The sequence below is a fragment of the Crocodylus siamensis genome, chromosome 14 (assembly GCF_052110815.1).
Source record: "Crocodylus siamensis isolate JL-2025a chromosome 14, ASM5211081v1, whole genome shotgun sequence".
Taxonomy (NCBI): Eukaryota; Metazoa; Chordata; order Crocodylia; family Crocodylidae; genus Crocodylus; species Crocodylus siamensis.
In genome coordinates this window covers 334,405-361,905 of record NC_143408.1, presented here as the reverse complement: position 1 = coordinate 361,905, position 27,501 = coordinate 334,405, and the positions used below count along the sequence as shown (strand labels likewise).

The 27,501-nt window shown below is 42.2% G+C and overlaps 1 protein-coding gene across 5 annotated transcripts in view; it reads left to right on the top strand.

Annotated features, from left to right (window-relative positions):
- CPAMD8 (C3 and PZP like alpha-2-macroglobulin domain containing 8) overlaps positions 1–27,501 on the top strand; it is a 60,337-nt gene that overhangs the window by 18,678 nt on the left and 14,158 nt on the right. For 3 of the 5 annotated variants that reach the window (XR_016439203.1, XM_090027989.1, XM_090027987.1), the window contains exons 18-35: positions 869–1,011; positions 1,941–2,003; positions 6,015–6,246; positions 6,828–6,981; positions 7,886–8,028; positions 9,671–9,722; positions 10,448–10,746; positions 11,254–11,479; positions 12,025–12,201; positions 13,464–13,545; positions 15,493–15,649; positions 16,079–16,153; positions 17,571–17,736; positions 20,458–20,544; positions 21,650–21,786; positions 22,226–22,381; positions 22,829–22,891; positions 24,575–24,813. Coding sequence is in view for 4 of the 5 variants with exons in the window: in XM_090027989.1 (XP_089884115.1) it covers positions 869–1,011; positions 1,941–2,003; positions 6,015–6,246; positions 6,828–6,981; positions 7,886–8,028; positions 9,671–9,722; positions 10,448–10,746; positions 11,254–11,479; positions 12,025–12,201; positions 13,464–13,545; positions 15,493–15,649; positions 16,079–16,153; positions 17,571–17,736; positions 20,458–20,544; positions 21,650–21,786; positions 22,226–22,381; positions 22,829–22,891; positions 24,575–24,813 (2,651 nt within the window). In the remaining variant the exon portion in view is untranslated. Of the gene's footprint in view, positions 1–868; positions 1,012–1,940; positions 2,004–6,014; positions 6,247–6,827; positions 6,982–7,885; positions 8,029–9,670; positions 9,723–10,447; positions 10,760–11,253; positions 11,480–12,024; positions 12,202–13,463; positions 13,546–15,492; positions 15,650–16,078; positions 16,154–17,570; positions 17,737–20,457; positions 20,545–21,649; positions 21,787–22,225; positions 22,382–22,828; positions 22,892–24,574; positions 24,814–27,501 lie in introns of all 5 variants that reach the window. The other 2 variants (XM_090027990.1, XM_090027991.1) reach the window with 2 other exon arrangements.

Here is a 27,501-nt window from a genome sequence, read left to right as displayed (position 1 = left end):
TTTTTCACCTTTTCCCCACCAATTCTTCCCACATTTCTTCTGAAATCCATTTCTGCAGGAATCCTTCCTCCTCCCATTTTCTCTGTGATGATGTTCTTTCTCTCCAGGATGTACGTTCTTGAGGCAGGGTCTGTAGCCTTGGTGAGAAATCACTATGAATGTGTGTAGCAGTATGTGGATGATATCTAATAATTATCAAATGTGAATCTAAATTATAATAAAGTACGTATTTCCTTTGGTGGATGAGCAGAAGTGTAGGAGATGCCTCAGGCCTCAACATCAGGATCGCACTCATATGTGTCATAAATATAAATGCAATGAAATAGCCAGAGCTAGCAGAAAATTTTCTTGTCCCTTAATATCTTTTTAAAATTATTATTGTAAGACTGTTTAAAGCTGCAATTATTTCTGGAGTCCCTAAAGAAATTGGAGATCTTATTCAAGGTAACTGTCTGCTGGTAATTGCCACGATGGGAGAGAGAGCGTACATGCTAGTAACTTTTTTTTACGGAAGGATAAACTTGAGTTAGAACCAGCAATCTAACTTTCTAGGAACAGTATGGGATTTTTTAAAACCTATTTCTGCTTAACTGTCCACCTGCAATTATCTGAAAATTATGAACATGCCCACTTGTGTTAGATGTTGGGCAAAGGAATTTCCCCAAAAGTCCCAGAATTAACTGCAGAGTTCCCGCTTCTAAAATGCTCAAATATTTTTTATGTTGCCAACTATTTTTTTCCGTAGAACTTAAGCAATCCCATAAGGTTTAAACAAGTTTTTCCCTATAAGTGCTTTGAAGCTGAGGACATCAGGAAAGTCCTCATGGTAACATGCTGAATGATTATTGTTGGGGTCTTTTTTGTCTAGGAAACAGGTTTGGTTGTAATGACTGACTTGGTCAGTTTAAACCACAGACAGAATGGAGGCATGTACACGGATGAGGCTGTGCCAGCCTTTCAGCCCCACACTGGAACACTGGTAGCTACCATGCATTCTAAGATTGTACCAAGGTAATCTTTTGGTTGTTAAGATCTTGCACGTTGTACTCCACACCAACTACAATCTGTCTCTCAGGTCTTCTTTATCAGGAAAGTGTTTACCTTAGCTAAGACGAAAGAAGTTTGGTGGTTGCCTGCAAAGATCTATCCAAACTAAGGAACAGGATAACACAGGGTCAGATTAGGATCAGCAGAGACAAGTCCAAAGTAGTGCACCTTGTAGGAACTGCACACATTGACTGGCTCTACATCATTGCTTCTCAGGAAGGAGAGCTGGCTTTCATTCTGGACTGAGGCACAGGTAGGCAATTGCTCAATACAGAGTAGGTAGTTAAAGCAAATTGAATGACAGACTCCATGAAGAAGAGATTTGAGAATGATACCAAAACGATGGTAGTGCTACAGGTGCACACAGAGGCTGTGTGCTGCTCCCTCTTACCGAAACCAGGGTCAGAAATTATACAGTGAAAGATAATAGAAACAATCTGAGGTATCAAGGAAGGGAAGTGGGGTGCGCGGGGCAGAGAAGAGAGACGAGGACAATTCCATATGAAAGGAGAACTGATTCAAGGAGACATAAGAGAGAAATACAGAATTGACTGCTATGAAGGAGGTCAGTGCAAGAGTGCCTGGCTGCCTCCTTTGCCTCCTGTAGGAAAACGTGGGCATTTGGTGTCATCAAAAGATAAATTTTGTATCTCTTATTGCCTTGCTTGCTGACTACAAGAACTATGCAGTTTAATCTGGGAAGTAATTTTCATGGGGTTTAGTCATACATTCATACTGTTTTGATGAGACCATTCTTATACTTGCCTCTGTGTGTAAATAAATTAAATAAATGATTCCATGTCAGCAATAGCATTCTTTTCTAGTATTTTTAGTATAATCCTCTGTTTTGTTGAAGCAATTTATTGCTGATGATTTACTTCTTGTCTTAATAGGTCAGAGAAGAAAAAAAGAACATTCTTCCCTGAGACATGGATTTGGCACTGCCTCAACATCAGGTATTTGTGGCAAGCTTTTTGGGCTATGTGCAGGGAGGCCCGTTGGAGATTTTAGTTCACCAGCATAATTGTGTCCCTGCCTCACAAATTACTTTAAAACAAATTAGTGGTTGCATCCACATCTTCCAAATTTTAACTTATTTCCCCCTTATCCTTTATTATGAGAAGTTACTTGCATTAAACAAAAATATTCGCTACTTTACAGTTTACCTTGTCTGGAAGATTATTGTGTTATAGTAGAGGAGTCTAACTGCAAGGAAGAAGCAGGGACAGTGATCAAGGGCTGCTAAGGTTTTGCTCCCACAGTGTTAGTGGGGACGGCTGACTTGCAGATGCAGCTGGAATTTAATCTGTACTGCAGTCTAGCATTTAACACTTGGAATTCTTTGTAAAGCACATCTCTGTGGACTGTGCTTGTGGTTTGCTGACTAAAAACAGTGCTGCACTTGTCAGGTATGGTCTTTGAGCTGATGGAAGCCTGCAGAACACTTTGCTGGTGCTGTAGAGAGCTGCCTGGTTACGTGGTGATAGCTCTTGTTTCTACCTGCTAAACTGCATTAAAGGAAAGCTAAAGCCACATTGAATACTCCTCAGTAAAAAGTTACTGCAGGTGCTACAGGGAATGAGCAAAGAGAAGGTTCTGTTTACGTCATTGCTTGTGGGGTTAGAGGTTTCCTTGAGATGAGCACTCTCCTAGGATGCAGACAACACTCAGGATGCCTGAAGTAGTGTGAAGCATCCTTCAAAGTACACAGGCCACAAGGAGCTTCAGTAACAGAGGGGACAAAGAATGTGTATGATGCCTCATTCAGGAAAATATCTTTGCATATTTACCAGGATGTAAAGGTCATTTTTAAGGCTTCTGAGGCTTAGTGTACATATTGACTGCTGTGTGATCACTGTGACAAGACACTGGCAGGAGAGCAGTACCTCCAAAATCCTTGTATAATATAGTCATGCACTGATGAACACTCTATTTTGATTTGGTATGTCAACTCAACATTGTACAGAGCTCCTCCCTTCATTTTGCATTTTGTCCAGGGGCTTACCATCCAATAAATCAGATCCTGTTCCTGGCATAATGAGTGACACAGAAACGGATAAATAGATGACTAATTCCTCCCAGAGGCAGCACATCCAGGGGTAGGAAATTTGAGGCAGGTTTTAAAAGGCTTCCTCAGGTTTGCAAGTAAACTTCATTTCCAGTAAATGGTTATAAATTAAATTTGACAGGAATTTGCAGCAAGTGTATTCAAATCTGTTCAATTGAGCATGAAATATGCTTTGTAGAAATACACCAAGAATTCCAGAAGTGCCTGTTCGCCCCAGCCTCCCAAGGCCCAGTTAATTATGAGTTTCTGGAATCGAAGTTGCAGATGGCATTTTCTTCACTTCATTTCACTATAAATAACTGTGAGCTAAACGTTGCCTGATTTCCACTCTTTTGAACAGGAATATTTTTTTTTTCTTTTTACCGTTTATAATTACAATATACAAGCCTTAAAAAAGAATCAAAAGCCTAATGTCAACTTCCCAAACCGATTTTAAAAATTCCTAGAGCCTGGCTGAAATGTGTAATGGCTGGAAATGTGTGTGTACCTTGGCCCCCCGCCCAGAAGAGTAAGTGCCCTCATGTGTGAAAATAATATGTTAATGCTGGTTATGGGCTGAAATCCCAGTGGAAAGAACATCAGCTGCAACAAATTGTCCGGTTAAATGGACTGGAATTGTGCCAGCTGTGGGGCTGGGATGCCCTTCTACTGATTCTCCATGGCTGCAATTTGCTGCAGGTACCAGCTTTTCAGCTCTTATTATAGTTGCAAACTTAAGCATAAAGAAACTGATGAGTTTGAGAGAGGTTAAAATAACATGGAGTTTGCTGAGCCAACTGCCTTTCACAGGAAGGTCCCTCTGCTGAAGGGCTCTCTGCAGGATGGGGTATGTAGAGACAGGCTGAGCATAGCACACAGCATCACATCACCAAGGGCATACTGAGCTCTATGTTTTCTTGAACCGTGAATGTTTCCCTGTTGGGATTTCATCAAAACGTTATTTGTGAAAATAGCCAAAGGAATCTGAGCAGCGGGTCTAGCTTCTGTCCTGTCAACCATCTGCAGTCTTTTCATTGTTCAGTGTTCTTAACTCTCTTGTATACCTGTATTCCAGCGTGAAATGCAGTATATATGAGCATAGCGTTTATCTTGCTTATCTGGCTGCGTAGAATTAGCAGAGAGGTTTTCAGTTGAGTAGTTATGTTGTTTAATACATTGACAGAATGACAACAGTTATTTGAACAGATCCGTAATATGTAAAAGGAAGAACGTTTTACCCTCCTCCTATGCAGTCTGGCAGCTGCTTCTCTCAGGAGATAATCCTTCATTCTTTGTTCCAGTGCTTCTGTGAGCTTGGCTTCTCCTCAATGAAGGTCAATGCAGTAGGTTCAGATATGAGCCTCAGAGTTTGGAGACCTCTTCTGATTTGCGGCATTTATTATTGTTTCTTCTTCAACATCAGTTGCATGGCTTTAACAGATAGAAAGTCATCAGGAATCTGCCCAGAGCCTCTCCTCCAGTTCCAGGCATGATACCCATGTATCATTTGGGGTTTTTTCAACACATAATGTTTCGGTGTTTTAAATAAATGTACTTTAAACCGTGAAGTTAATTCAAAGTCCCATTTAGCTTTCAGTGCTGGAAGTCCTACAAACTAATGCGTGATGCTTTGCCTAATTCATTCACTGTGATGTTAACATATCATCAATGTAAGTCTTTATATGGATTATATAAAACGTATTCATCAGAATCCTAAAGCATGGATTTCCCAGGTAGAATAGGAGTGTGTTTAACTCTTTGAACTTAAGACTTTTCTAGGTACCCCCTGAATCCGTGGGTACCATGATCTGTGAGGGCATCATGCTATTATGTGGACACTACCTCTGTGTACTCTAGAGTCTTGTTTGCTCTTCCTTCTTGCCTGCTAAGGTGTATGTTCTTTTTAAAAGACTCTAGAATTAGCAGCCATGTGCATCAGGCTGTGGGATTAGGAATAAGAACTCCAAAGAAAGCATTCTTCAGGGTCTACTCCTAAATGTACCAGTCATGCTGCCAGCTGAGCCATGAAATAGCTTTGGTTCTTGCGTTAGAGAAGACTGTTTGTCCTTCTAGATAGGGCCAAAATTCTTTTGGGGGAGGAAGACAGTGAAGGGTGTAGCACAGTGTTGAATCCTGAGCTTCACAAAACATGAAGAATATTGGGCGACAGAATTATAGTAGGCATATTGTGATACACCCAGGAGAGCTGGCTGAAAGACAGGTTGTCCAGTTTGCAAGCTTTCAGGTTTTTTTGCATTTGGTTTTAACTTTTTTTGGAGCAAAACCAGAGTTTTCTGTAAACTATAATTCCAAAAAAAAATGTTCCTGAAAAGTAATGTGCTCTCCAGGGCAGGGAACAGCTGAGTGAAACTGATGTTCAGAACATTTCTAACCAGCTCTCATTCAGGCAAAGTCTCCTATGTGGCAGTACATATAACAGAAGTAACAAATTCCAACAGATTACTGTACTTTTATTTCACTGATTGTTTGATAAATCATAGTTTAATCCTGAACTAGAGTTTCTCTTTCTTTTTCTTAATACAGACCTTTGCCTCTAAGGAAAGTGAGTCTGTTGCCAAACAGCAAATGCCTTTAAAGCTTTTAATCCAGGAAAGATTTAAAAGTGAGATGCTGTGTTACTCTATGCTAGCCAATAGCTGCTTGTCTACTCCTTGCTCGTGCATCTGAGTTACTGCAGAGGTTTCCAAAACAGCAGATATCTAGGAAGAAAAAGATCCAGTCTTGCAGCCTTTGGTGTTCTGGCATGCAAAGAAGACATCCTGAGTCACATATTGATACTATGTTGTAAGCTGGGATTTGGAGGAATTTCCCAAAGCGTTTAGTCGCAGAAGCTTTTTGGCTCGGTTCAAATACGTCTTGTTGATCTGACTAGCCCATGACTCCTTATTCTTGTTGGCAGTGACACCTCAGGAGAAGCGCAGCTACATGTGGAAGTGCCTGACTCAATAACTACATGGATAACAGAGGCTGTGGGCCTGTCTGAGGACAAGGGGCTAGGCCTAGCCAATCAAACAGAACTGAAAACATTCAAATCTTTCTTCATTGATTTCACCTTGCCCTATCGCGTCATTCGTGGGGAGCAGACCAAAATCCCACTTACAGTCTACAATTACCTGGCTGTCTGTGTAGAGGTAACAGCCTTTTAACCTATTCCAGAAACACTGAACTTTCTTCCATGATCAAGGAATGTAACCTAGCTGTGATGTTTGCAAAGAAGTGTTAGGTAAGGTGCTGAGAAAGGAAAATGACAAGAGTAGCATAAATACCGAGAGAGAGAAAGACATTTATTAGTTTGTACTGGTAGTAAAAGTGGATGCTTTATTATTTTGTTAATAAATGTTGAAAAATTATTTGAGAGACAATGAAGAAATTCCCACTGAAGAATGGTGAAGTAGCTCTGTTTTTAGTTGGACTACCACTGTGTCATTTACTGTTGAGACAGACGTCTGTTAAAGAAGAATACTGGAAAAATTTTCCCTCTTTTTCAGGCATACACTCCTCTTACCTGCTACACTTTTCTTACAGTCATTGGGTTTATTTGTGTATCTTTATTGTGTTATATTTCATGAAGTTGTTGCTTTGACTAATTTGTGATAAACACATGCTAGGTACATACATATAATGGACACTCAGGAGTCTTTGAGTTCTATGTTGTGTGCCATTATTATTGATGAGGTTTGGATCTAATGCTGTGAAATGCTTGTTTTTACAGGTTCATGTGAAGATCTCCGTTCCAAAAGGCATAAAGTTTGTTGGACATCCAGGTAAACATCATCTGACAAGAAAGAAGTGTGTAGCCCCTGGAGAGGCCAAACCCACCTCCATAGTCTTGTCCTTCAATGAGCTTGGGTTAAGCAACATCACAGGTAGGTAGTGGTCATAGACTTACAGAAAGGTAGGGCTAGAAGGGACCTCAGGAGGTAGTCTAATCCAGCTTCCTTCTCCAAGCAGGATCATGCTTATCCAAAGCATACTGTATAAGTGTTTGCCTAACCTGTTTCTAACACGCACATAAGCAATACATTGCTCTTCCTGTGACTGGAGGAGATCCCCTCCCAAGGTTACAACTGCCCGAATTATTCAGTGTGAATAATTTTTTCTTCAGGTTTAGCCTTCCTTCTCCTGTTTTTTTAGCTGCCCCATGGATTTGTAAATTGCTCTGTTCTTCAAAATTCTCTGAAGTGTTGTACAAGCAAGCTGCAGACTATTCACTTCAGTTCACTATTACTTAACGTGTAAAGTGTTTTCATGCGTTGCATGGGACTGTTGCTGTTCTCTTATTTTAAAATAACAGAATAATGACTAATCCCAAATCCTGTACACCTTCTTAGGAAAATAATAATTGGCTCTAAATTTCATGAATTGGGATTAGCAAAGACTTTCCTCAGTGCTCAATGACTGATCAAGCGCTTGTAGGCAAGAATAATATGACCCTGTGGGAAAAGAAAAAAACAACAACAAACAACTTTTAATCAAAAACACTTGATGTAGTAGGGCTGGGGTGGTGCCAGTGAAGGCACATCGTTGACAGCCCAGGGGTTGCAAGTTTAAGGCCACAGCAGAAGCTCTCATGGTGCAGCCCTGTCAGATTCCAGCGAATCTGTGAATTCTGCTAAATACCTCGTCATAAGGACATGAAAAAGGAAAGGAAGGACCTGATGTAGTCGACTGCATCTGCTTGGGAAGAGCAGTTCTAAAGTGAAATGTTCTTTAAGGTACCGGAAGACATTGCTGCATTTACATCTCTGCTCTCTCTCTTCCTTTCCTTAGCAAAAGCCTTTGCTTATGGTGGAACAAATTGTTGTCAACAAGGGCTGCAAACCCCAAAGAATGGCAAGCATGTAGAGGACAGTTCCATGGATACAAGGACCCCAGCTGGGGTAGATTATGTTCGTAGCAGTGTAATAATTGAGGTAAGAAGGTGATTTTTTTTAATGTTTCATAAGAAGGCCCAGATGCCACTGTGCAGTGGAATGAAACTTTTATATGATTTAAGTCAAATCTAACACGATCATAGAATCATAGGGAACTACCGAGTGCCTTAACAAAGCCAGCTCACCGAACCACATGATGACAGATGAAATTTATTTAAGACCTCAGAGTATAATTGATCAAATCGTTCCTTTGCAGTTACCTGTTACTAGTATTTTATTTTATTTATTAATTTATACTATAGTCATGTATAAAGCCCCAATTAAGGTCGTGGTCCCTTTGTGTTAGGTTTTGTATATAAAGTAAGAGTGTTGACAGATGAACAATTATACCATTTTGAGGGGGGATTTACCATGATTCATTGAAGCCACTGTAACTATTTTGTTTGTCTGCTTCTATCCCACAGTAAATGGAAGTTAAACTGGGGCATCTTACCTCTGAATGAACTAGGGTAAGGTTACCACAGTTTAGCTTCATTTACTAAAGATTAGGAGCAGATGGATGAAACCATTACTATGGAACAGTTGATGCACACTCATGAGTAGTAAGTCCCTCCACCTCCAACTTTAGATATTATAACTGTTTGTCGGTCCATCCCCTAGGAGGCTGTCCTTGCCTCATGCATTTTACAACAGACAAAGAGTGGGGGAGGAAGGATTATTGTCCATATTACATTGATGGGAGATTAAGGGGCAGAGACTGGAAGCAATTTGGCAAAGAACAAGGAAGGATCTTGGCAAATCCGAGGACTGTAGCCTGATCTTCTGCATTCTGTGTCTCTCAGCTCTCTGATCCCGACTTATCTAAATATATAGTGTATCATTGTAAATGTTGCCACCTTGTTCAGTTGTTTCTCTGATATTGAAGTAACATAACACTGGTCCTAGTAAAGATTCAGAAGAAACACCTGGAATAGCTTCCTTTTGGATATAGGGTACTGTACTGATTCCTACTCTTTGTTTTTGACCCCTTCAAAGGCTTTCTAATACATAATTAAACATAATTTCTGATCTGTTATTTATCATCAGTTCTCCTAGGGACACTAATAGTCTCATTTGTCTCATGTTCACACTATAGGAAATGTGTATTTTTTTTTTCAATATGCTTTAAATATGTTATTGTAAACATCATAAATGTGATTAAACAAATTCCAGTCATCCTATAATCATATGCAAACACTCCTCAGCTCCGAGCTCCAAAACTGCAGTTAGCCTTCTGTACATATAAATCTTAAGTGGAGCTTGCATTAACACAGAGGTTCTGCTTTGGTCTGATGCACCACGGAGGCTGATACATCTTAGGTACCACAGGGGAGAAAGAGTGGTGGAAATTCACAAGGCATTCCTGCTTATATTAGTATGGGACAATGAAATGTTGCATAACATTTTCAGGCAATGACTAGCTATAGCATAACATTTTCAGGCAATGACTAGCTATAGCACATCTCCCAGCCAGCAGGATACCAATGAAGCCTCATATTTTGTGAGAGTCCTATAATGTTTTATAACACCAGAATTTTGTTTTTCTGCCTTGATTATTAAGATGTACAGGAGGCTGCTGTTAATACAAGTGTTTATAACTTTCTGTGTGGATTTCTTTGTGTGTGTGTGTGGGTGTGTGTAGCCAGAAGGACTGTCCAGAGAATATACTTACAGCGTGTTCTTCTGTCCTAATGGTAAGTTCATGATTTGACTACAGTAAGACAAGATATGTTTTTTTCCAGTTTCAATTATAAATAGAAACGTGTTGCTTCCTCCCCAGGAAAACCTGCCCTTGTTTTCATCTGGTCAGTAGGTAAATCAGTTAATATTATTGATGGCTTTATAATACAGGGTATTGATAAAAAGGGTTGATCACTCTTGGCTGGCAACCTGTGCACAATATTAACTGTCCAAATGCTTTTTGCCAATAAAAATTTAACCTTCCATACCTTATAAAACTGTCTAAGTGATGAGACTACAGACAGTGCTATAAAGTTGATTGTACTCTGTTTTTTTTACTTAGTTAAAAAAAATAATAATTCATGAAGTCTGTGTCTCTTTTGCCTGATTTGGATAGCTTGGACTTGGCTACAATAACTGTGATCTGGCTTCTGGTAAACAGAGAGGCTTCTTGGTCATTTAAACTGGGTGTACAGGGAAATGGCATATAAGCTGCAAGAAATTCATCTAAGCTATCTGAATTCAAGAGCTGCAATTCCATTTTTGGAGGACTGCAATGAATAGTGGATAAAAGAAGCCACTGTCTACTTTAGTACTTTGATGTATGAGACAGGTGACCATTGATACAGAGATTATGCAGAACAGAGTCCATGTGAATTGTGAATCAGCTTTGGGCCTTGTCTTGTATTAAGAAATGTTGAGTGCTAATTCTGACAACATTCCATTATTTTTTGACTAGAGAAAATTCATATTTCTACACCTAACAAATATGAATACCAGTACATGCAGAAGCCTTCTTGGATGACACACTTCGACATTGCTGTGAAAGCTCACAATAATGCTCACCTTGCCTTGTCCTCTGGCCCACATGACATGGCAGAGATGACTGAGATAGTCATTGGTGGGCATCAAAATACAAAAACATGGATTTCTGCCAGTAAAATGGGTGAACCAGTGGTCAGTGTGGACACAGCTGGTATCCTCTCTTGGGATGAATTCCGAAGCTTCTGGATCAGCTGGAAAAATGGAATTATCCAGGTAGTGAATCTGGGTGTGTAATAGCCTTGTGGTTTCTTTCTTTTTTTAATCTAGAGTGAGAACACACAGAGCACATGTTCATTAGCCATGTGGTAGTGTGTGTTTCATTTCTTTTCTATATTAAATTTTAATTGTTTTTTCCCACCTTATTGAGCACCTTTTTTATATTTCATAATATTTCGTTGTCACCCATGCCCTGGGCACCTCAATTTTAAATATGATTAATATTAAGCATATTTTGCTCCTGGTTGGGCTGAATTGGTGAGCACGAGGCTGGTTGGCCAGTACTGTTAGGACATTTATGGGAAATAGCATGGTGATCTCAGCTAAATTTCCACATAAACCAGTAGAGTTTGACAGCCACAGTTTGGCTGATGTTTATGATGTAGCCACAGGTTCAGATTCATGGGTCCAAAGGCACACAGGTCATGTTTCTGATTTAAAGAGAAAGGCAGAGTTGACTTCCATGTTCTGCTTGGAATCGGATAGTTTGCTTGCTCCTTTCAGGTTGGCCACGGTACTCAGATGCTAAATGAATCTATTATAGTGGAGTGGGCCGTCCCGAAACAGCCCGAGGTGAAGTACATTGGATTCTCCACAGGCTGGGGATCAATGGGAGAGTTTAAAATCTGGAGAAAAGAAGAGTCTGATGAAAATCACAATGAAGCATTTACTTTGGGAGTTCCCCACAATGTGATTCCAGGATCGGAAAGAGCTACTGCCTCAATAATAGGTACCAACTAAAAGGGGGTTGGGGACTACATATGTGAAGACAACGGTTTGGTTCAGACTAATATTTAAGTGTAATATGGACCAGGAGAGGTAGTCATAGCCATTGATAAAACTGTATTCCATTACATTCTAAAGTATTCTTTATTCTGCTGCCAAGCATGGCCCTCTCCAATTTCCAGTATATGTGGGGATCTCCAGCTGTTGTTACCATCACAGTCACAAATAGCATAAATTGATTCCCTGGCAAGCAGTTTGGGCTGAGTGGCCAAGGAGTAAATGAGCCTTAGAGACTGAAAGTGCCTCTTCACTCGAAGGGGATCTTGCATGGCTAGGACTGAGGATCCAAGGGGCTTCCAGTATTCTGTTAACTAACCTGAGACTGTGACTTTGATGGAAACTTATCTGAGACATTGGGTTTGTGATAGTACTCCTGCAGCGGCCATTCTTATTGTTCCTTCTTCATTTTCTCATTCTGCTTAGGAAGTAAAATTAAGTTATGAGACAGAATTCGGAGGTAGTGATCATGTGTCTTCTTGTTTCAATCAGGAGATGTAATGGGCCCAACACTGAACAATTTGGACAATCTTCTGCGGTTACCGTTTGGATGTGGGGAACAGAACATGATCCATTTTGCTCCAAATGTTTTTGTTCTAAAATATCTGCAGAAAACTAAACAACTCAGCCCTGAGGTGGAGTGTGAAGCCACAGATTACCTGGTGCAAGGTACCACCTCAGACTTAAAGGCTGTAGAAACAGAAAAGACCTATAAGTTATCTAGTCAAATAGAACATATAACTAGGCTAGAATTGTCCTTCCTGGTCTCAGATGTCCCTAAGAATGGAGAGTCCAGTATTTCCCTTGAGAGTTTATCCTGTAGTCTCACATACTGAGATGGTATTGGGAAGTTTTCCGTGGTATGCAACCTATATTTTCTCATATTAGTTATTCCTAAATATATGGTTTTTGTGCTCTCAGCAACTTTCCTTCTTTCCTTGGTATTTGTTCCTTTCAAATAATTGTGGCATCGACACATTTAGCTCTGCTGAGCTACATATATTCAGTTTTTAGTCTTTCTGTATAACTCAATCCTTCCAGTCCTCCAACAATTCATGTTGCTCTTCCCTGAACTCCGTCTAATTTGACAGTAATCCTTGGTAACAAAGCTACAGAAACAAATGTTAGTATCCTGAGCAGATACCCCGGAGCCCAGCAGAGCTCTCCCCTCTGTGGCTGGTGTCATGTCATCCTTTTGTGTGCAGCTTGAAACCATCTGTTGTTTTATATACAGTACTATTTTTCTCTATATTCAGATGTGAAAGATGGTGCACTCAGGATGGTTTGTAATTAATAAAGCAAGAGACCTGGGAGCAGGGAAGAATTAAAAAATCATAACTGAAAACACAAACAGCCAGTGATAAGATGCATTCTGCCTTGTACATGAGTTGTTGCTGGTTATAGCTCATAAACACCAGGTTGAATAGAGGGGTATATATTATGATGTAATGTTATTATCCAGCGAATTAATTTTTTCGCTGCCTGGTACTTCCTATACAACAGGAAGAGAGTGGCAGTGTATTTAAGCTGGAAGATGTTTTTCTTTACCAATGGAGTGTCTTAGCTTAGTAATGTGACAAATGAAATATTTCTAGCAACGAATATGAAAGAACTGTTTTTTCATATCCCAGAAATTTGATAATATAATCAGTTCTTAGCGAAGTCTAGTGCCCAGTGAAATGCTAGTAGCTAGAGAAGTAGTAGTTCATTAATTTTGTTTTCAGGAGAGATATGGAGGCATGTAAGCACTAGCTTGAAATGAGATTTAATTAAGAAGTTGTGTGTACACATAGAGCTGGCTCTACCATACACGGCTGATCAACAGAACCCCTGGCGTCAGTGTCAGAAGATGGAGCCTTCATTCACTGTAAACGCTTGCTTTTCCCTGGGTGAAGATGCTGGATTCCCACAGTTCCTTTTGTGACTTCCAGGTTACCAGCGCCAGTTGACCTATAAAAGACAAGATGGTTCATATAGCGCTTTTGGTGAGAGGGATTCCTCAGGAAGTATGTGGTGAGTTGCAATTTAAAACAGAATTAGAAAATTCAGTGTTTGCCATATGAGGAAAAAATGCAATTGCCAAAAAAAAGGACACTAACTTTCCAGGATGTCATGCAGCATGGAGGGTAGAAATAATACTCTCCAGTGGCCAGAGGGACAGTCAGTGTGATGCTGCTGTGTTATATAATCCAATAGTAAGTGGATGAATAATAATTCTGTGAAGGTCAAGGATAGTTAAAGTGTCGACCCTCTTACAAGTTCACCATTGTGGTAAAGGGCCAGTGCCATGGAGCTGCATAGGCGGTACATGGCCCAGAGAAGAACCTTGTTCCTGGAGAGTGGAGCCCCACCATCAGATGTTCAGTGAGACCACCCAAGTTGCTAACATGGCAGGCTCCTCTTGCTTGCAGGATAAGAAGAAGGGAGCTCAGCATTTCTTTCAAATGCTTTCCACCTCCACTGAGATGGAGGTTCAAACCAATGCTTCCCACAGGGGCTTTCCTGCAGAGTCTCGCAGGGTAGAATAGTATAAGGGGCAGAGGATGTGGAAACTTGTATGACCACCCTACTGATACGCCATCCCCAAAACACCTCCGTCCCCAAAGTCTTTGTTGCTTTAAAGTCAGCATGTAGCTGACTAACTATAGCCTGTCAAACCCAGCGGGTTCTGTGCTTCATTCATAAGCCTGTGTTGTCATTCAACTTCTCCAGCTGCTCTGTATTTTCTTTAGAATGACTTGCTCCATGAAATCATCTGAGGGGAAGTAGCACTTCAGTGCCGCTGCTGCCGCCTCACTTTTTTAAGATAGTAAACTCCACTTTTATCTCAGATTTGGCATCTTTTAGTCCCTTGATATCAAACATGGTGACACACAATTACTTAACGCTTGAAAAATCCCCTGCCAGGCAATATGCCTTCTACCCTCCCATTCCTAAGGGGCTTGTAAAGTGAATGATTCAATCTCCCCAAACTGGCCAGAGTTCACACTTAATGCATGCAGAGCATTAGCATTCTGAAAGCACTTTGGCTTCAGTCCTTTTTCTCTGTAAAACTTAATACAAACTCAGACTCAAGCAGTGGATCTAAATTGCCATTTTTTTTATTAATAATGAGTAGTTAAAATGGAAAAAATACAGTATTTTTGTGCTTTTTGTCCATCAGTTAAAGTCCCCATAATGTTAAATATATAGTTATATTTCTAAAAACTTTAAATTAACCTGGGAACAACTACACGTCCTTGTGAATTCCAGACAGTGACAAATCTGAGTCAAATTGTGTCCCTTTTCTCTTTATGAATTATCTGTGAACCATAGAAACTGTACTGAATTAAATTATGTGGAATTTATATTGTTATTGGTCTGAAGCTCTTTAGTAACCAGACATTGATTAGTCAAAATCTGAAATTTGCTGCTGTTTGGCTTTGGTTGGACATAGGTTTTGAAATATTTATCTCTTCTCTGATGAGATTTCCAACAGTAAGAATCCTGTTTCATATTCAAGTTCAAAATTCACTTTCCTTATTGTTTGCTTATGGCCTAAAGCTTTCAGGGCTGTCATCCTTCCAAATTCTTTTGTATATCCTTGTTAATACAATGTGTTTACTCCTGTTATTTCTATAATGTCCAGTCCTTTATTGAATCCTGGCAAGTTCTAAATCATACAATTGAGAGTTGCACAGGATAATTGTGCTTTAAAAAGGTTCTTTCTTATTTTTAAATGTTGTGCTTTTCATTCCCCTTGAATCTGTATTACACAGAAGGATAAATATGTTCAATTTGCCATTTCTGTACCATTTAAGTATGTGTATCTCCATTATCATTTCTTCCAGATTTTTAAAACTCCTATTTTCCAGGAGCACAATCTTACATAGCGCTGCACTGCTGTGTATTCTAATTCCTACTTATTCTATAGATTCTATATCTAGTCCTATATTCTGATTCCTGAATCTGTGTCTTCAGGCTAACTGCATTTGTCCTCAAGTCCTTTGCACAGTCCCGTGGGTTTATTTTCATTGATCCCAAGGAACTAACAGCTGCAAAAGATTGGATCATCCAGCACCAGAAGGAAGATGGTTCCTTCCCTGCAATGGGCAGAATATTAAATAAGGATATCCAGGTAAAAGCTATAGGAGCTCAGAATTGTGCAAAAAATGCATTTTTAGGATGTGACCCTGCGTGACAGTTTAATCTTATGACTGATGCAAGGTTTATACAGAAGGGTTAGGATACTTTGGGAAAGAAAATGGATTGGGAGGACTCCAGTAAAGCAGATCTGCCTGCTTTTAGTTGTGTGACACACCTTGAGAATGGGAAACAAAAGGTGAAATCACAGCATGCCACTTCAAAAGTTTGTCTCAGAGTTCGAAGCTGTATCTACAGGTTATTGCCATGAGCGGAAGCTGCAGTGGGCAATTGGGCTTCAGAGTTGGAGAGGCCACAGGCTGTCATGCAGTTACAGCTTATTCACTGCGTGGCTCCCATAGGCTGCCCATCCAGGGCACTGGTCTCCACCTTTCATGTACTTGTTTGTGTTTGTTCACTTCAGGGTGGAATCCATGGCAAGATCTCACTGACAGCCTACGTAGTTGCATCTCTGTTGGAGACGGGTGTGACTTCAGAGGTAAAGGACTGAACAGTAGCAGAGACTGGTTAACATTGCAGATTGCGTTTCCTGTGTGAGGTTTTGAAGGTTTCCTTTCTTGGTGCCTCACTTTTTTTCACCTGAGAATCTTTGAGCTAGTTTAGAAGGTAGTATTCAAACACCTGGGACTTTAGTAGAGCCCCCATCTTGGCCAGCATGGCTGTCTCAAAAAATTCTGCAGTCTCTGGCTATGTGCTTGTGGTTTGCTCCAGAGGAGAAGTGCTGCTAGGGATAAACACTCGCCGGCAGTTGGCTCCACATGAGAGTATATTTACACAGCAATTAAAAAATGTGAATACAGGTAATATAGACCTACCCAAGCTAGTTCTTAAACTGGCTGAATCCAGCTCTCCCATCACTGTGAAGAGACGAGGGATGAGTTTGCTTGTATGGCTGTGGGGATGAAAGCAGGAGGTATGGCATTGTGCAGCATTACACCTCTCCAGTGAATCTTTCACAAGGTGCTGCATCTTGAAGCATAAAGTAGCTTTCTAGAGGGGAGCCACTAGGCTTTCCTGAGAAAACCTGAGAACTCAGTGTTTGTAGAGAATGTCCCTGCAGAGGTTCCAGACCAAGTTCTCCAACCTGCCATCTGCTGAATGCCCTCCTCAGTCCTGCCAAATTCAGTGCCAGTTGACAGCACTTTTCTCTGCCTTTCTCAAGGCCTAGCCCTAAAACAGGTAAAGGAATAAATTTCTGCAGCTCCCCTTTGCACAGAGTGGTGGGATGCTTTCTTTAGGTCACTGCTGAGGAGGACAGCTCCAGAATTCCTAGTCTCTGGAAGCACAGTTCAGCTGACCTAGTGGTTTTCCTAGGGGGCATTTGCAAGTGTTGCTAATGATCTTAGCTAGGAAATGAGGAAGGGGAAGGCCAGTGCCACAGGGAAATCAAAGGAAAGTGAATTACATCAAGTCCAATTAAATTGTTTCTATAAATTATCTGAGCCACGTTCCTGCATAGTGAGGTCATTGGGGGAGTTAATAAAATGTGCTTGCTGGCTGCAGAGACTCCTGGGAATCTTGGCCTTTATTATCCTCTGGCGTCTGCTAGACGCTCCAGTGTCAGGAACACAATCAAATGTATAGTAGAGACCTCACTGCTACTAAATACATCTGTGTTCACTGAACCTTGTGGCCTTTCAGCCCTAGGGAAACAAATATGTCTCAGTGTTAGTTTCTGGATCTTTCTGGCTGAGATGATATCCCTCATTTCTTTAAAACCTGGAGTTGTGGCTCTGCTCAGGGAAAGGAAGGGCCAGCTCTGTACCAGACAGAGCAAAATGTGCTGCTGCTTGCTTTCCTAACAGGCACAAGGCCACAAGAAATGTAGTGATTCTAGCTCTGGAGATGCAGGAGCTAGTAATCCAGTTGGGATTGTTTCCCCCTACCTAATATAGGAAGAAAAAGCAGCAGTTGCTAAAGCCAAACACTTCTTGGAGTCCAACTTATATTCTGCAGAAGACCCCTACACCACAGCCCTGACTGCGTACGCCCTGACTCTGCTGCACAGTCCTTCTGCTTCTGTGACTCTGAGGAAAATGAACAGCATGGCCATTATGCAAGGTACTATGCAACTGGGTGCCAATCTGAGTTGTCCCTAAATTAGCTTTTGTAGGCTTACAAGGTTCTTTGGGTGAATCTGATATCTTTTATTAGACCAAATTAAATAGTTGGGGAAAAAAAACTTAAGCAAACTTTCGGGTTCAAAAACCCTTCGTCAGGCTGTGGAAGTTTCAGCAGTTGGTGTGTGCTCTTCCTGGATGGAATGAAAAGTAAAGCAGCCAGAGGCAGGACTGGTCTGCATGCAAGACAGGCAGTCAGTGGAGCTGTAGACTGGGGAGTCAGTAGGTAAGAGACAGGTGCGGTGGGGAGGTGTGGAGAAGGGGGACGAATAGTGGAGAGGTACTTGGGGACTCGGATGTCAGGCAGGTTATAAATTTATGCATCATAAATCCAATGTCTATATTTAGTCCATGATTTTTTGTGTCCAGTAGGGTGATGAAGTGGAGTTCATAGGCTTGTCTCTGGGACGTGTTTTGTAAGTTTCCTTTGACGGTTAGAACTGAGAGATTGGCAAGTGAGTGGTTTTCTTGTGAGAAATGTGCCCCCACAGGTCATTGGGTAGTATTCCTGTCTTTGATAGATTTCTGGCGTGCATTCATTCTGGTGTGCAGTTATTCTTTGGTCTCTCCTACGTATTTTCCATCGGGGAATTTGGTGCACTGGATATATTACACTTCTGGAGGTGCAGCTGTAAGATCCGGGAATGCTGATGGCTCTGTTGTGGGGTGTAGTATATTGTGGGGGTGATGGAGATGTGTTAGCAGGTTTTGCATTTCTTGTCATGGCATGGTCTGGATCCACTGGGGGGTGTTCTGGGCCTGAGGAAGTGTGCTTCTGGTGATGAGGTTAGCGAGGCTCGGTGCTTGTTTGAAGGCTAGGATGGGTAGCTCTGGGAAGATCTCTTTAACAATAGGGTCTCTTTCTAGTATGGGTTGCAGTTGGTTGAGGATTTTCCATATGGGTTCGAGGGAGGCGTGATATGTCATAACCAGCGGTGTGCAATTTGTGGGGGCGTTTTCTTCTATACTGTAGCAGTTCTTCAAGTGGTATCCGGGTGGCTCTTCCAAACGTCTGATCTAGCTCTCTGGAGGAGTGTCCTTGTTGAGTGAAAGCCTTCTTAAGATTGGTGAGGTGGCAATCCCGGGTGTTCTCCTCAGTGCAAATTTGGTGGTATTTGAGGGTTTGGCTGTATATCACAGCTTTTTTCATGTATTTAGCATGATTGCTGGTTCTGTGCAGATATGTATGTTGGTCTGTGGCTTTCTTGTATAACGTGGTCTGTATTTTATCATTCTGGATACTGATCATTGTGTCTAAAAAGGAGATATTGGTGCTGGAGTATTCAAGAGAAAGTCAGATGGAGATTGCTGAATTTCTGATGGAATTTAACCCGAAATTGCAGGTTTTCAGTCCAAATGATGACAATGTCATCGATATATCTTAACTATAGCAAGTGTTTGATGGTGCAGTCCTTAAGAAGTCTTCTTCCAGCTGGCTTATAAAAAGGTTGGCATACTGTGGAGCCATTTTGGTGCCCATAGCTGTGCCCATAGTCTGGAGGAAGTGTTGGTTATTAAAAGTGAAATTGTGTGTGAGGATGGACTGTATAAGGTCAGTAGTATCTCTGGGTCTGTACTCTTGAGTTGTAATCTTGCTCCTGTAGATATGTAAGGCAGGCTTGGATGCCATCCTGGTGTGGGATGTTGGTATATAGGCTGGTAACATCCATAGTGACTAGGAGGGTGTTGCTGGGAAGGTGGTCTGTTTTGAAGTTTCCATAGAAACTCTGTAGTGTCTTGGACAAAACGTGCTCTGTGGGTGACAAGCGGTTTTAGGATTGATTCAGCGAAACCTGATATTTCCTCAGTTAGGGTCCCATGGTTGGAGATGATAGGTCTGCCAGGGTTCCCTTGTTTGTGGATTTTAGGGAGCTTGTAAAAAGTCCCCTGGTTAGGTGGGGGGGGAGGGGGGAATCAGGGTCTGTAGTTTTTCTTGTAGTCCTGATGGAAATGATTTGATGGTATTGTTGAGTTTCATGGTGAAAAGGGGAGTAGGATCTTCTTGTAGTTCTTCAGAGTCGGCTTGGGACTTCTCAGGCCACGTACCCAATACAGGTACAGTCAATCCAGGCACTAAGTTAACAGCCCTTGCCAACAAGCTTATGTGACTTGCAGTATCAGCCTGCGGAGGACAGATCTTACAGGAGAACTGGGAGTAGCTCTCCAGATTCTCAGGAGATGGGACAGAGTCCTTAAGGTCCAGGCGTGGGCTCAGTTCTACTGTCAAGAGTGTGTTGATGTGAGTGGCTTTGCTGAGAGCAGTGTAATTGTGCAAGAGGCTTTGCAGTGGTATTCTGTGACCCCTGCTGCTTTCCTGTCAGTGCCCAAGGACCTAATCAGCTGAGTAGCACATCCAACTTTCTGATGGCTCATCGCAATTCAAAATCCAGCAATCCTTGAGCACTAGCCCCACCAGCACCTGGCCACTAATCTATCCTCGCACATTGTTGCTGAGCACCAGCACTGGTGATCCTGGTGTGCAACACAGAGGAATGAGCAGTCCCTGCCCTGAGGGGGTTGCTGTCTAAATAGAGAAGTGGTGTTACCCAGGACATGGTTTGCCTTTAGATTAAATAAATGGTAAAATAAATTTTGATTCTCCTCGCTTCCAGGGGCACTGCTCCAAGCAAGCTGTAATATCTTTACTCTTCTATCCTTCTAGATGGTTTTACACACTGGAGTTTAACAGGAACTCTGGCTACTGATGAAGATACGTTCATGGGATTTAACGATGGGCTTTCTCAGTCAGGTACCCCTGCTTGCAACTCAGTTGATGAAAAGCTAGGATTGTTCTCTGTTGTTTTTTACAGTACCAGTAGTGCAGGAGGTGCTTTCCAGATAGGGGTGAATGCAAAGTCCCTAATCCAAAGATTTCACATTGGGAGGGCAAAGAAAAGGATATGAGTTGTAATGAAAGGCCAGCAACCGCAGGGACAGTATGCAAGCATTTTTTAGGTCTGTGGTTTGGGATGGACTTTGGTGTCCACCTCATTATCCTCACATTTGTTTTGTAAATGCTTCATTGGGAAGGAGGGGAAGCCAAGGCAATTTTGGTCCCATAAAGGAAGTATGTTTTAGGGAGGCACTTTGAAGAACGATGGATAGTTAAGGAAAGGCTGCAGGATGAAAAGCCAGAAAGAAGGCAGCAGTAGGAACTGTGAACTGGGAGAAATGAGTGGCCAGGCATGTAGGGACTGGGGAGATGTAAAGGTGAATCACGTGAAAGAGAGTGTGAAGTCTCAGGAGATCCTGTCAGGCAAAAGCCATATGTTGTGGGAAGTCAAATATACTTAATCGTACAGTAACAGCTCTTTGATTTAGAATTTTTAAAGGAACCTGAGAGTTAGGGGTCCAGCTTATATTCATAGTTGATAGGAATTGGACATCTAATACCTGAAGGGGCTCTTTGAGTATCCCTGGCCCTAATAACCCCAGACTATAAATATGTAAATGCGTAAAAGTATGTGACAGAATCAACTGGCTGGGACAACAAAGACCAGGATTTTGTATGAAAAGCTCCAAGAGGAGAAAGTTGATTATATTATTCAGGTGGCATGTTAGACAAAAAGGGGCAGGAGAAGATTGGACAGAGCTTGAAGTGGAGCAGGAGGGGTTGCATCCTGGTCATGAGCCAGGGAAGAGAGTTAACTGGAAGCTAACTCATGAGGTATGTTCAGAAAATGTTGCATTCAGTCTGGGTGCAGAGGTTTATCACCACTTCATTTTTCCTTTCTTGTCTTGGCCTCTCCAGACCCTAAAGAATTTTTTAGCTTGTGAATTTGCAGAAAGGTGCTTCCTGATTTCCAGCCCAGGTTTCCAGCTGTAGCTGGGGGATTGACTGTTTTCCCTTTCAGTTGTGTCTGCAGAGGTGGAAATGACAGCCTATGCACTGCTGACATATACACTCTTAGGAGATGTGGCCTCTGCACTTCCAGTGGTTAAATGGCTGTCGCAGCAGAGAAATGCCTTGGGAGGATTCTCATCCACTCAGGTGAGTTGCCATAAGGTTGTGCAACTTCAGCACAGATGCAGATTCCAGTGTAAATTGGTCAGTGTTGGGTTTCTCTCTGGAACTACCTAGCTGGGGTCATATGAGCCCAGTCTTCATTTCTGCCCAGGGGAAGGGGTCAGACTTGTTGATGTGCTCAGGTCCCCTCTGATCCTACATCTGTGAACCTATTTGGAAATTATGCTGTATTCTGGGAGATAGATCACCTTACAATGCACTGCCACCTCTGGGGTGAGCAGCATGGAGTGAACTGTCTTTTTCACACCAAGGTTTCGGGGAAAAGGAAACCAGAGTGAAAAGAGCCGTTTACTATTGAACAAGTGAGGAGTAAACTTCTGCTGCCAGAAGCTGCCAACTATGCAACCTGCTGCTAATCCCTAAGTTGGTTCTTCACTGACTCTGACCTCTCCTCCTACCCTAGGATACATGTGTAGCCCTGCAGGCTCTGGCTGAATATGCCATTCTTTCTTATGTTGGAGGAGTAAACCTAACCATTTCCCTGGCTTCCACTAATTTGGACTATCAAGAGACATTTGAGCTTAACAAGTTGAATAAGAAAGTCCTTCAGACAGCTGTGGTGAGTGAGCACTTGTGCAAATGCCATTTTTCTTGTTTTAATATTTACCAGTTCCCCCAAGCAACCTGATATTGAATTCTGCACCGTAACTCAGATTGTGTCAGGGAAGGGGGAAGAAATGGGCTCGGCATTTTGAAACCTCAGGACTTTCTGGGTTCTTCCACTTGAGCCTAATAGGAGAACTGGCAAATACTTACAGTGATGAGAACACTGTCATAATTGATTCCTGATGTTTGGTTTGGGACTCTTATAATCTGCTACTTGTATTAAATACAGGAACCGAGAAAGATTTAGCTCTTTTTGCTTATCGTTCTAGTTTATGGGTGCTGTTTTAAAAGCTTTCTTATGCAGAGGATAAAAATGAAACTGAGTGGGGTTAATTTCCACACTTCATAGTTGTGTTTTCCCCGTGTCTTACCTGTGAATTCTTCTGTGCCTACTCCCCAGATCCCCAGCATTCCCACAGGGCTGTTTGTGAGTGCCAAGGGTGAAGGCTGCTGTCTGATGCAGGTAAGGGCACTGCAGACTGTGTAAAGCTGCTTGGAAGATGACCTTTGAACAGATTAGACCATTTGTGAGCTACTCCTTTAAGTCCAGTCTCTTTCTACAAAAAAACCCACTGGTGTTGGGAGGAATTGCCTTTTAGATTTTTCCCAGATGAATTCTCTTATCTCCTAGGTTTTTGCTTTATCAGCTTCCAAAATATCTGAAGAAGGTTGATACGTTAGGTGTAACTAGAATTCATCAGGGAAATATTGGAAAGTGAATATTTAAACCGAATGTCAGGGAAACTTCTTTGGGCTGAGGAATAGCCATTTAAGAGGGTCTCCTTGGCATTATTCCCATCACTTGGGATTTTTTTAGACTGAGCAATGCACACTAGTCAGTTTTGCATTGGAGGGGGATGTGCTGGATAGGACTGGAGCTTCCCCATCTCACAGTTCTGATACCCACAAACATTAATCCCTTGTAGAAATTCACCTTGTCACTACTGCAAAAAATATACTTCTGCATCCAAAGAAAAGTTGTGCTTCTTTCCATAGCAGCCCCCAGTATATGCTTGGCAGGTGGAATGTCCTTGTGAGAAGTGGGATGGCTGAGGGCAAGATCCAGCTAGTAAATTGCTCCAGGTGCCCCACAAAAATGTGTCTTTAAAGTTAGTACCGAATTGTGTCATTCCAGTGGCATGGGAGTTAGAGAATCATAGTCAGGACTGCATGCAAATGACAGCCAAAATGTCATTCTTGGAAGGTGACAAGCTCTGGCCTTTGTGTCTTGAAGATCTTGTCCCTCTTCAATGAGCCTCTTTCATCATATGTCCGTTGGCCTTGTGCCAGCCCCATGTAGTCATGTGCACTGAACACTTGTATATGTTTTGTAAGTACCAGTTAAAGAGGCTGAAAAAGTGATACTGAACTTTAATTTTAAAAGCTCGTCAACAAAATTGGCTCTATGTTCTTTTTGCTTGAGAAGTACTAACAGTTTCCTCCTGTTTAGTTATCCTGAAAGTGTTTACATATTTTATTCATAATATAGGAATCTGCAAATCATTTATGCTCGTATTTTAATGTTATACCAGGGCCTTTCTCTCCTACCCACTCCCAGTTACTGGGCACAATCTGTCATTGGTTCAACTCCATGGGAGTTAACACAGTTGCACCAGAGCAAAACCAGTGTGAGATTTTCCCTCTGCTCAGATATCTGTGAAGCCTTCCTTGCCCTGGTGTTTGCACATGTCTTTCTCTGAGCATCTGGTCCCTGCTCTTGTCTTCCCAAGGAGTTATCTAGTGATGCTGCCAAGTCTAAATAATGCTTTTCTTTCCTTGGGCCCTCACCAGGCTGCTTTTTTGCTGTCTTTTGTGTGGGAAGATGAAGGTTTTGTTACGTGTATGATGGGATGGAGCAGGGTCTGAATTGTTTATGACCGTGTGGCCGGCACGCTGACTGCATAATTAGCATGTAAGACACGATGTGAAATGCAGTGAAGGTGTCTGTCACAGTGTGATGTGTTGGTTGGTTTGGTTTGGTTTGGTAGTAAGTTGTTTGTGTTTTTGCTTTGTAAGCGGCCACCGTTGTTGTATACCTGAACCCCTGAATAAAGTAATTAAAAAGTCAAAAGTCCTTCTTTCTTTCTTTCTTTTTGTAACCAGCGGTGCTAACACCAATCCTCCATTTTCCGCTTTTCTACTATAGATTGATGTCACATACAATGTACCTGACCCCGTTGCTAAACCAGCTTTTCAGCTCCTGGTTAACCTGAAAGAGCCCAAGCCAGAGCGTCACCAGCAAGCTCAGCACCCCCTGCAGCCTGTCTCTCCAGAGGAGACTCGCTCTGAATCCTCCCACAGGGAACGGGCTTTGGTGGATGACGATGACCCAGCTTCTGATCAGGATCACCAGGAGTACAAAGTGATCCTAGAGACATGCACTAGGTAAGAAGCCCTTTATTCCTTCAGTGTGTGCGGGTCTGATAGGCTGGCTAGTTTTGTTAGCCATTGCAGAAGGCTTGCAGGTGTTTTTCTAATGAAAATTGCAGCCCTTCCCTATATGTGTGTGTACCTGTTTAGTGGGGTTATAATGTATAAATAAGGGGCACATGCTGATGTGTTTCTTCCTGTATTATCCGTGCATTAGATGAGGTGAGGCAGACCAGGTCTTATTTGCTCTGGCCAGTAGGTCTCACTCACTGTGTTTAGGTGATGAAGTTGAGATAACAGATGAAAGATTTCTGACTAGATACATGTTAGTGTGTAGTAAATGTCAAGAGTCACAGGTGAAGATCCCCAGAAAGAATTTTATTATGGATCAGGTCACTCTAGAATCTAAGTGGTTGCAGTGGGTCAGAGTTCTGAAGTTTTTCACCTATTTTTAAAATGGTCTTTCCTTTCACTTGGCTCCTTTGGAGCTGAAATTGTGCTTTCTCCCCTAAACTCCTTTCTCTGCAGCATACATGCGTGCTGACTTGTCTTTTTGCCCTCTCTGGAAAGCAGGCTGTGCCCGCCTCAGACTCTGGCCTGCAGTTCAAAGCAGTGAGTGCAGCCTGTGCAGATAAACCCGATCCAGCTTTAAGCTATACAGTCTACGCTTGCTCCTTTGCACCACAGCTCAGACAGACCCACAGGGGTGGGCACAGCCTGCCCTAATGGACAGTATAAAAAACAATTGATGTTTACAGAAATAACCATGCAAGTGCAGCAATACAGACATCTTCCACTTAGTGTGCTTGGTGGCCTTGTGCAGCTATGCTGCTACCCTGTACTGAAGGTGGCTGATGTATAACCCACTTGAGCATGCCTGTAAGAACTACAACCATGCCTTTGGACTGCACATGGTCATGCACAAGTGTTTTGGCTGCGGGATTAATCTTTTTAGCTGTGAAGCATGTTGTGAGAGGGAAAGCCTTGCACAAGGGGTTTACAAGTTGCTGCATGGAAAGGTAGTGATATTTTGGATCTCTCAGCTCTGGCTAAGACTTTGTCTTTGTCTCATCCAAAACCTGAAGAAAACAAATTAACCTTTCTCTGTTACATCAGGTGAAAAAAGGAAAAGTTTGAGAACATTTTCCAGGGCTAAATTAGTGAGAGGTTCTTTCAAAACCTAAAGGAGTTAGGTAATCCCAATTAGGTAATTCTATACTAAACATGGCCATGGGTCTATAAATATTATTGACTCAGCTTTAATTTAATGTTTGTTTGAGTTGCTGAGGCTCATTCATTGAGTTTTGGATACCAAAACCCTAACAAAAGATGCTGGTTGCTAGGGTATTGGTTTGGAATCTCATTACCAGAATGGCTGTGTAGTTGCTATGGTAACGGTGCAGTCTTTGAGGTTATTTAGTTGACGTGTTCCCCAGAGCCCATTGTTTACCTGCTTGTTTCTTATTTAAAAAAATTTAAAAATTAATTGGAAAAAGCAATCTGGCTTGATACCAAAGCTCAGTGATTTTTTTTCAGCCCCAGTGTTTTGTGTGAGGGCTTCCACCTTTATCCCTGTTTTCTAGATGAGGAAACTGGGGCATGGGCAGAGGAAGCAGTTTGTCCTTCATCCTGCACTGAGTGGTAGGGACTGGAGTAGGACCTGGCTCCCCTGACTGTGATCCTGGACCTTGCACTTCAGTGTCCTGCAGCCTGCCATGTGCTAGGCAGTAGAGACCACAGAACTGTCAGCCCTAACACCAAGCAGCTGCTAGGCCCAGGGAGCAGTGGCTCAGAGCTGACCATGGAAGATGATAAGCCCTGTACTTCCCTGCTTGTGGCCACCTCCTCCCAGCCAAATGAACTAAAACTGCTTGAGTGGCTTCAGGCAGAGATGGGACCCTGTTGCCTTTGTTACTTCTCTGAGCGCTTCGTCTTCCCACTCTCTCTTGGCTGCACTGCCAGTAGCCTGGGTGCCTTTGAAGGGCAAAGGCCTGTGGAGTCCTCAGGTCTGGCCTCACACAGGTTTGCGTTTCTCAGGCCTGGGTGGTTCCTCACCTCTAGCAGTAAAAGCAGGGGAAGGGCCAACAACTCAACATGGTTCCTCCCCTGCAGCAGTTTGTTAGAGACCCTGAAAACTGTGTGTTCACTTGTATACAGCCACAGGACCTTGGTCTAGTTCATGGCTCAGGTTTCATTCCTTCTGCCACTTTGCCTTCTTGACAGTGTCCAAGCTGTGGCAGGAGGTGAGTGGCAGAGACAACATTTTTCAGGCTCAGTTAAAGAAATTAGCACCTTTGCCACGGCACCAGTATGTTACCAGACTAAGTTGCCCCAGTGCTAGCACCACTGTGCCACCTACCTGTGTACCACATCCACATGAGAGGGGTTTGCACCAATCTAGATATATCTGCATAATTATCTGGGTGTCAGGTTCTTAGACATGGAAAGCACAAGCGTCTCAGAGGGGCAGGTTCATAAGGTTCTGTCCATCCCTTGAAGATGCCTCTCAGAAGGCCACCCTACATCAACACAATGTTTTGGCTCTTGTCTTCTAAACTTCTGCCATGGGTATTTCTAGAGCAAAGACAGAAATTTGAGAAGAAGCCCAATCTGAGGAGATTGAAGCCCTGCAAAGAAAGAAAAGCAAGTGAGAGCTTTCCTTCCCCTTCTCTCCAAGTGAAGATGTTGTTTAACTCCTTAGAC